A 10,450-nucleotide genomic window follows, 5' to 3' on the forward strand; every position below is an offset into this window, starting at 1 on the left:
CAAAAGCAAAATATAGCATATTCAAGACTCAAGATAATACAAAAGGAGATACTCAAGGTTAGCTCCCCTTACCTCTATTCCAGACTTAGTTTCCTCTTCTCAAACCGTTCTCCGGAAACTTCCAGAATTTCCCCTCTTCAACTAGAATTTCCTCCAACTCTCTTCTCTCACAATTTCTCTAGAATTTTGGTGCAAATCTTCAGCCTCCCCCCTTGGCTATTTATAGCCAAAAATTTTTTTTACTATTCATTTTTACTATTCATTTTTACTATTCACTTTTACTATTCATTTTTACTATTCAAATATTATTTTTTATTCACCATTCTTATCTCTGAATGATTAATTCTACATGGAGTGTTCTCTTCCACAATTTATTTTAATATTTTTTTTTAACTATTCACTATTCACTATTTACTATTTACTATTTACTATTCACTTTTCTTAAAAAAAATCCTAAATAAGTTATCAAAAATTTGAAACTCTCCCTCTAGAATTACTATAATTTTATATCCAAAAATTTACATTTTTCTATCCATTAAAATTATTATTACTAATAAAATGCTAAAATTTACTATTATAAATATTTTTTCATGGGTCTTACAAATTAAGCTACCAAAAATTCTTATTAATCTTTCCACATTTTATAAACTTATATATTTTCCATTCACAAAGAAATTTATTACTACTAGTAATAAAATTATTATTATTAAAGTAAATATTTTTCATGGGTCTTACACTTTCCTTTACCATAGAAATAATCCTAAAATTCTCTTGATCATTAACTTTCAGGTTAACTTTTTCTGTGAAATTTTTTTCCCAGAAAAATTAACATTTTTCCATACAATATTATTACTTCAAATACTTTTTTTTCTTCTAAATCTGTATTAGTGATGTTTCAAACTTACTGTATTCAACTCTACAAAAAAACTTCAGTATTCCGCTCTAGCATACGTATTTAAAAGAAATAAAAAATGTTAACTTAATTAAACTGCTTTATATTTACCAAGATTTAGAAATTACTATAAATTATTTACTTTTTATATTTACATAATTAATCAGTTTAACTCGCTATATCAAGACTTTAACTGCAATACAAACATTTAACACCAAAGCTGTCTTTATCAAACTGTATCGTACCCAAAAAGGAAATTTAGGAAACTAACCACTGAAATTAGTTAGCAATTAAATTGTCAATACTGATGTCATTGCTTTTTCTGAGGATGCAATCACCATGTACACACACTCCACCAACCCACTGATTATTTTGATTCTAACTTCAATCATTAATTCTTCATTCGTTGAAGTGTCAGATCATTAGTTCCATTCTACACGTCTTATTTTGGGGGATTGGTGGAAATTCAGAAAGTGGTCCCAAAATAAATCACAATTTTGCTACCTTTTATTCATAGTGATAAGGTGACAGAAATGAGAAACGAATTCTACAACAATTTTCCGTTTTATTCAGCACCGTATGCTAAAAACAAAATTGTTCCACGTAAATACAAGAGAATTCTCCTCCATAACCAAAAAAAAGCACAAATGCTGAAAGAACGGACCTACAAATCTGGAAAACCGTGACCACAGGTAATAATAATCATAGCATCATTTCTGCTATAAAAACTATACACCTCGTCGATACTCCAGTTGCTTTGTGTTCTCCAGCAAAATCTGCCAGCCAACAAAGAAACAGGATTTAAGCAGTGAAATTAATGTAAAACTTGTTTGGACTCCTCTTAGTATAATCACAAAAGTGTCAGCAGGTTCTTACTTCTCGAATGTAGTTTGCTATTGCTTTGCAGCCTTCGATTGCCAGTTGCATAACATTTTCCAAAATGTCAATTGGTAGTTTAGAATCCATCTATAGACAGTAACAACAGAAATTAGTGCAAATAAAATTAAACTAGGAGCTTTTCCATTCTAAACTACGGAATATGGCAGGGAGTGAACGAATGAAATAAGCTGGATGAGAAAAGAAAAGCATTGCATGCTTTTCATAATAATGATAGTAGTAAATTTCTGATTAAAACTTTGAAGGTTCACAATCTCAACCAGCCTTTACATAGTGGCACGTGTTCGAAACAAATTTAACTCCATAATATCAATCTAAGAATGGGAGCAATAAACTGACTGATAAACTGTCATTGGAAAAAATCTATGCCAGCCCCACCAAATGAAGTTACCCTCCCTCTCTGTTTTGTGGACCATACATGAATTTCATCCTATAATAAGGTGGCGGAAAGAATATATCAACTATATTTCTTCAGTCAAAATTTAAAGTATCAACAAAAGATCTGCAACTAAAAAAGTAAAAGATGCTGAACTGGAATTCCAAATAAAGAGTTACCAAGTATGATACTAGTGAAAATTAAGTTACACTTGATCAAACATTAACTCAGACTAAAAAGAAGATTTGTCATGACATAACTCCATCAAAGGGTACAACAACAAATCACTCTATCAGGAACCTTCGTAAGAAGTATCTGTTGATTAAAAAACAACTGATATTTGAAAAAAGATTCATGTGTACAGCAAACTATTAAGTTGTTAAATCTGAGGCGAGCTTAGATAAGCTTCTTTTGGGGATTTCCGAACATGCACCTATTCCCTCGAGTAATCAAGCGTTAAAACTCTACTGTTCTCTCCAAAATCTCTAATAACAAGAACAGTTTTTGAAGGAAGAGGAATTACAGCTTCAACACCACCAGACTCTTTACTACGTGAGTACCAATGACTGAGAGAGCAATAAAAAGTTTTCCTTTCTGTTGAACTAATTTACCTGGTTGACTACACAATAGATACAGAGAAAATAACAAGACATGAATTAACCTGAAGCAGTGTTACTTTATCCAACTTTGGCAGAATTCCTAGGGTTACATCAGGACCTCCAGCACTGTCTTCTACATAGTTCAAATCTGTACACATTCAGAAACCTTTAATAATTAGGGCAGCCCGTGCATCAGAAGTAGACAGAAACAAAACAGACATACCACACTTGTATTTAGCCAGTTCAAATTTAGAGTAAAAACAGATATATACCAAGCAGACTTGTGCTGTTAAGGTATCCGGCACTACAGGATGTTACAAGATCACGCATAGGGATCCCAGCATCGGCAAGGCCCAAAGTTGCATCATTTATACAAGCAGATCTAGTTCCTATAAAAGACATGTCAACATCACCCAAAATTAATGTACATATTAAATGAGTAAAGAGAGAAAATAAAATGGCAATGACAGAAGAGAATCACAAGATCCCATTATCAAGTCTTAGTTACCTCCATCTGCTTGGAGAACTTGGACATATATATCTATCTGCAAATTTAATAAGTAAAACATTAGGGAGGACTAGGGGAAAGCAAAGCACATGACAAAATAAGTTCTTAATGTGTAATAAAACCTGAGATCGAGGCAATAGATGTGTCAATATAGATGCTTCCATGGTTTGCCGAATAACCAGGGAAATTTCAGTTGATCTCCTGTAGAATGAGAACTTCAAATCACGTAGTAAAAAATAAGAAGTGATCCTATTATCCTTCTGTAAGAGAACCTTACAATGAGAACCATATTAAAACTATGAAGGAAAAGCAAAACAGGACAATATTTATATCTGCAAACATTGATGGTTAAGCCATTCAAAACTATTCAGTGAGTTTTGGCCAAAGATTACTCAAAAAAGTCAAAGCTTGCAAAAAAGATTAAAAATGAGAAAAGGCAGTAAAAGGGTGCATGGGGTTAAGCTTTTCATTGTTTTATGATACATAACCCATTGCTGAGCCTGTAGTCAGCTATATCAAAGGCATGGAGCAGCCAGCCCCAAAAACACTACAATACGTTAGTGGATAGCAAGATAGTTGTTACATAGAAAATTATGAATGCAAGATTAAAAAAAAAATTATACTGTATCACATGAACAAATGCAATATATATATATATATATATATATATATATATATATATATATATATATATATATATATATTACTAATTAATAATCAAAATTTATACTCTAAAAGTCTAAACATGCATTACCACCATTGCTATTAAATTCTTACCTCAGTAAAAAGATCAAAAAGTCCAATTTACAAATTACAAGGCACTCTTAAGATAGATTCTACTAATGCAACATTCATTATCATCCTAGTAGTCTATGCTCCAATACCATTTTGATAAGTATAAAACTACGAATATATAAAAAATAAGTGAAAGGTCAAAAAGAATAGGAAGTTAAACAAAAGCAAGTAAATGAGCAAAACCTGTCACCCTTTGATTTCCTCATGCGATCTCCAGTGCTAAAATTAGCCATGCTGTACTCACACCGAACCTATAGACATACATTGCACATAAGCAACAATTAAGTTTTTGTTACAATTCATATAAATACAGACAACATAACTTAGAAAAAAAAAAACTACCAGAGCATGGTTGGTTATTTGGCTTCTATTTTGCACCTGAAATGCAGAGAAGTTACTAAAGAAAAACAGCAAATCATCTAAAGCTCAACTACAACATCAAAGTTTTTTAAATGTCTAAACCAACTAACACTGAAAAAGGATAGTTAACAATCCTTAAATTACATAGACAAATTTTCATTAGCAAGGTAAATAATTAAACAGTACCTCTCTAGGGCCATAGACGGCTGATGGACAAATTTATGATCACCAAAATATGATGTCACAAACTTGTTTCACAATCGGCAAGTATGACCGAATCGTTCAAGTAATAAACTTGGTAAGACCAAGTATCGTTCTCCCAAAGGACTCACGGCCTAGTTTAGTTGTGTGGTTTGTTGATTAGCTAAGACTTAAGAACGAAATATTTGGAGTTTAATATGCAAGACAGAAAATAAACATGTATGCATGAGTTTTTGATCAATGGCAAAAGCAAAAGATAAACACTTTCAATGAAATATATGAATGAATATGTTGTTGGGGGTCAATTTCATCTTATCCACTCTCATATATTTTAGGAATTCAACATTCAAATCATCATTGTTAATGCCACTCTCTAAAGTACCTTTCTAGAAGGCTTCTCCCTAATCACGAGTTCATACAATTCCTAGCATTCCTAATGATCAGTTCATAAGTTCAGGAGCTTAACGACAACCAACATAATATTGGGAGAAATTCCCCGGATCTAGACTTCCCCGTACGTTCCCGTATCGACAAAACCAATAATCATGCATCGAATGAGTTAAACAATGCAAGCATTAAGCAAAGAAGAAAAACCCTAACTAATGATGAAAGAAAGCATAAATCTTAGATTAAGATGCAAGCATAAATTCCATATATGAGAGCTTCAAGAGATTACATTGATTCCCCAACAAACATACAAGGTTTAGTTCACCATATTCATGGTGAACCTAGATGAACAATGAAAGAATGAAAGAATAAACCCTAAAAAGGTGAAGAGGTAGCCTGAGCATCCAAGATCCTCCTTCAAAGGGGTGGAAGAGAGAGCGTTTGCCTCGTTTCTGCCAAAGATACAAACCCTAGGACGTCCTAAAGCTTATATAATATTCTAAAATTACAAAGAATCTAAGCCCAAGCCCATAAGTGTGCCGCTCAGCGGTAAAGTACCGCTCAGCGGTAAAGTACCGCTCAGCGGTGAGTGCGCGTCTCTTTTCTTCCCCTCAGCGGCCATTTTGCCCCTCAGCGGACCTCCCGTGACCTCCTGAGTGCCGCTCAGCGGTAAAATGCCGCTGAGCGGTGCCTTCGGCTTCTCTTTTTGCACTCTTTGATTCCTTTTCTGATTCCATCTCTCTCATTCTTCACTTCTTTCACTAAATTAACCTTAAAACCTGCACAAAAACACTGAAATCAAGCATAAACCTGTCCAGCTCTCTTATTTCTGAAAATATGGATAAAAGTATGATTTCAAGCTAGTTTCTAAGTATAAAGGTTGCTTTTAGTGTCAATTTTAAGCATGAAAATAACAGTTTTTCAACTGTTATCACAACCCCAAACTTAGAACTTTGCTTGTCCTCAAGCAAACAAAATGTAACTCAATCTCCAACCAATTCATATGATGGTTCACTCATTCAAAAATCCTCTTTTTCAAGATAAGTAACAACTTCACTCAAATTTATGACCAAGAGTTCATTCAAGATGTGCACATGCTTTAGTGTTCACAAAGTCATTTAAATTCCAACAAATGCTATTTTTCATGAATGATCAATCAATTAAGCATGGATGTTCATGTGCTTATGGGATATTTCCTCACTAGGTAAAGTGTTTCACTCAACACACAAGTGTATAAGAGGTAAAGTGTTTCACTCATTCACTCCACTATCACAATGTTACATGAATCAACTTTGCCTTTCATTTCACCACAATCAAAAACATTCACAAGCATGCATCATCACAAGGACTTTTCAATGGCTTATAATGTGGCTGGGCTAACAAGAAAATTGGTTTTTCTGGATCACAAAATCCTTGAGTTAAGAGAGTCATAACAACACAATTATTCTTATTCTTCCCAACTTTCTTTTGCCTTTGCATTTGCATTGAGCTTTACTTCTTTTTCTTTTCTTTTCTTTTTTTTTTCTTTGCATATTCTTACTTTTTAGCTCTTAGCTCAATGCTTTTCCTTTTTCATGTTTCCCCAACAACCCCAAACTTGAACATTTAACAATACCACACAAGATCTTCTACTTAACTCAAGGTAAAGATTTTCAATCAAGGGTTTTCAGTGTATGTTCAAGGCTAAAGGTTCAAAGGATAGAACACAAAGTGTTCTCTTTTAGTGGGCTAACTTTATGAGTTTGGCCAATAAAAAGGGTTCCAACAAACGGCCTTGATCACATGATGCAAAACAAGCAATTGATTCAATCATAGAAAACTTGGGCAAAGTCATTCATGCTTTCAAAGTAATAGCATTCAACAATAACAACTCTGGAGTTCAAAACCTCACATATAAGCTCATTCACATTTGACATACACATCCTGCTTAATTTCACAATCACAATCATGATATCATGCATTTGTTCACAAAGCTTGTGAATCACCTGTATAAGCATTTTAATGTGCACATCATCTCAACATCAATCAATCAATAAGCATCATCAAGCATTACTCATCACACAATCACAGTTAATAGCAAACCATCACAAGAAACCAGGTGTTCAATTGAGTACATCAACCCTAATCTAAAAACAAAAACAACTTACAAGATACTGGGTTGCCTCCCAGCAAGCGCTTGTTTAACGTCCCGAGCCTGACCCAAACTTTCAAGGATCAACCAACAACATCATTGTGGAAAATTGTTGCACCTCTCCCCCTAGATAGGGCTTGAGACGTTGACCATTTACCACCCAACTTTTCTGTGGATCATCAGCAGATGGATTAAATATTTCAATTGCTCCATGCGGATGCACTTCTTTTATCACAAATGGTCCTGTCCATTTTGACTTCAGCTTCCCAGGAAATATCTTCAATCTTGAATTGAACAATAGTACCTGTTGTCCTGGATTAAAAACTCTATTCACCAACTTCCTGTCATGATAAAATTTAATCTTGTCTTTGTAAGCCTTGGATGAATCATATGCATGTAACCGCATTTCTTCAAGCTCCAAAATCTGCCTTCTGCGTGTGCATTGAGTTTCATAAGGATCAAAATTCAAGAATTTCAAAGCCCATAATGCTCTATGCTCCAATTCGACTGGCAAATGGCATGCTTTCCCATAGACTAATTGAAATGGTGATAATCCCATAGACGTCTTCATTGCTGTCCTATAAGCCCAAAGAGCATCATCCAATTTGAGAGACCAATCCTTTCTTGATGAAGTCACGGTTTTTTCCAGGATTCTCTTTATCTCCCTGTTAGATACCTCAGCTTGTCCATTGGTTTGTGGATGATAAGGTGCAGCTACCTTATGCTTTACTCCATAGTGTTTGAGTACTTTCTCTAGCTGATAATTGCAAAAATGAGATCCTCCATCACTAATCAACACTCTTGGAGTGCCAAATCGTGAGAATATCTACCTCTTCAGGAATTTAATTACCGTGCTAGCATCATTTTTAGGACAAGCCAATGCTTCCACCCATTTACTCACATAATCCACTGCTACCAGAATATATTCATTGTTGAAAGATGGAGGGAAGGGTCCAACAAAGTCAATACCCCAACAATCAAAAACCTCAACCTCTAAAATACCTTGTAAAGGCATCTCATGACGTTTAGTGATTGTCCCTGCTCTTTGACATTTATCACAATTCCTAGCATGATTATGGGCATCTTTAAATAAAGTTGGCCAATAAAACCCTGATTGAAGGACTTTTGCTGCTGTTCTTTCTCCATTAAAATGTCCTCCATAAGGTGAATCATGACAATGCCAGAGAATTCCTTCTGCTTCTTCATTTGTAACACATCTCCTTAGAAGATTATCTGCTCCAATTTTGAACAAATACGGATCGTCCCACACAAACTGCTTGGCATCATGTAAAAATTTCTTTCTCTGTTGCCAAGTTAAGTCTTCCGGCATGACTCTTGCAGCTTTGAAATTTGCCATATCAGCAAACCAGGGCCTCTGCTGAATATACATGAATGATTCATCTGAAAAAGATCCCCAGATTTCAGACTCCTTGCTAGTGACCTCATTGTTGACTAACCGTGACAAATGATCAGCAATTAAGTTCTCACTTCCTTTCTTATCACGGATTTCTACATCAAATTCTTGCAATAGTAGTACCCATCTAATCAGACGTGGCTTAGAATCTGGTTTTGTCAACAAATATTTGATAGTTGCGTGATCTGTATAGACAATCACCTTAGACCCAATAAGATAAGGTCTAAATTTCTCTAGAGCATATACAATGGCAAGAAACTCTTTCTCTGTGGTAGCATAATTCAATTGAGCATCATTCAGCACCTTGCTAGCATAATAAATTGGATGAAACTTTTGTTCTTTCCTTTGGCCAAGGACAACTCCTATTGCATAATCACTTGCATCACACATTAATTCAAAATTTTGATTCCAATCTGGTGCTACAATTACTGGAGCTGACACTAACTTCTGCTTCAATATATCAAAAGCTTTCAGGCAATCTTCATTCATCACAAAAGGAGCATCCTTCATCAAAAGATTACTCAATGGTTTAGCAATTTTTGAGAAATCTTTGATAAATCTTCTATAAAACCCAGCATGACCAAGAAAACTTCTAATCCCCTTTACATTTGTTGGTGGAGGTAGTTTCTCAATAACTTCTACTTTAGCTTTGTCTACCTCAATTCCTTTAGCAGAGATTTTATGCCCCAATACAATTCCTTCAGTTACCATGAAATGACATTTCTCCCAATTCAAAACCAGATTTGTCTGAACACATCTTTTGAGGACAGTGTTCAAATTAGCTAAACATCTTTGGAAAGAATTTCCAAAAACTGAGAAGTCATCCATGAATACTTCAATGCATTTTTCTAAAAGATCAGCAAAGATTGCTTGCATACACCTCTGAAACGTAGCTGGAGCATTACATAATCCAAAAGGCATCTTTCTATATGCAAAGATACCAAAAGGACAAGTAAAAGCTGTCTTCTCCTGGTCTTTTGGATCTACCACAATTTGATTGTATCCAGAATATCCATCTAGAAAACAATAAAAAGCCTGCCCTGATAACCTTTCTAACATCTGATCCATGAAAGGAAGAGGAAAATGATCTTTGCTAGTAGCTTTATTCAGCTTCCTGTAATCAATGCACATATGCCAGCCAGTAACTGTCTGAGTAGGAATAAGCTCATTCTTATCATTATAAATTACTGTCATCCCACCTTTCTTTGGAACCACCTGTACTAGACTCACCCATTCACTGTCAGAGATTGGATAGATGATACCAGCTTCTAGCAGTTTCAACACTTCTTTTCTGACCACCTCCTTCATCACAGGATTTAACCTTCTCTGTGGTTGAGCACTTGGTTTATAGTCTTCTTCCATAAAAATCTTGTGCATGCAATAAGTTGGGCTAATACCTTTGAGATCTGATATTGACCACCCAATTGCTTCTTTGTTGGCTTTCAGAATTTCTATCAACTGCTCTTCTTCTTGTAAAGATAAAGAGTTATTGATGATGACTGGCTTTGTTCCATCTTCTTCTAGAAAAACATATTTCAGATGTGAAGGCAATCTTTTTAATTCTGGTGTCTGTGCTTTGACTGCTTCTTCCTTATCAATTATTTCGAATTTTGGATCTTCCTCTGGACTCTTTTTCAATGTTTCCAAGTCCATCAGACATTCATCAATCAGTTTCTCTTCTTCTTCATCTAAATCTTCACATGCATCAATGAGAGTTTTTTCCAATGGGGAAATATTTCGCACCATTCTTTCTTGAACCATACAAACTTCGTCAAGTTCATCAAATTGAAAACATGCTTTGTCATCATTTGGATATGTCATGGCCTTGGATACATCAAATGTGACTTCTTCATCATCAACTCTCAATTTAAGCTTACCATTCTCTACATC

The 10,450-nt window shown here is 34.7% G+C and overlaps 1 protein-coding gene across 1 annotated transcript; it reads right to left on the reverse strand.

Moving 5' to 3' along the window:
- Positions 1-3,013: 3,013 nt before the first annotated feature.
- Positions 3,014-4,628, reverse strand: LOC148193058 (exosome complex component RRP41 homolog). The gene is made up of 6 exons (XM_088099349.1): positions 4,614-4,628; positions 4,410-4,445; positions 4,251-4,318; positions 3,395-3,473; positions 3,273-3,309; positions 3,014-3,153 (listed from the first exon to the last, which is right to left on the reverse strand). The coding sequence occupies exons 3-6, from the start codon at positions 4,298-4,300 to the stop codon at positions 3,014-3,016; spliced, it is 306 nt and encodes a 101-aa protein (XP_087955475.1). The 5' UTR covers positions 4,301-4,318; positions 4,410-4,445; positions 4,614-4,628.
- Positions 4,629-10,450: the final 5,822 nt, after the last annotated feature.

This window comes from Vigna umbellata, chromosome 9, assembly GCF_029865625.1.
Source record: "Vigna umbellata cultivar VRB3 chromosome 9, Vumbellata_1.0, whole genome shotgun sequence".
In the NCBI taxonomy this organism is placed as follows: Eukaryota; Viridiplantae; Streptophyta; class Magnoliopsida; order Fabales; family Fabaceae; genus Vigna; species Vigna umbellata.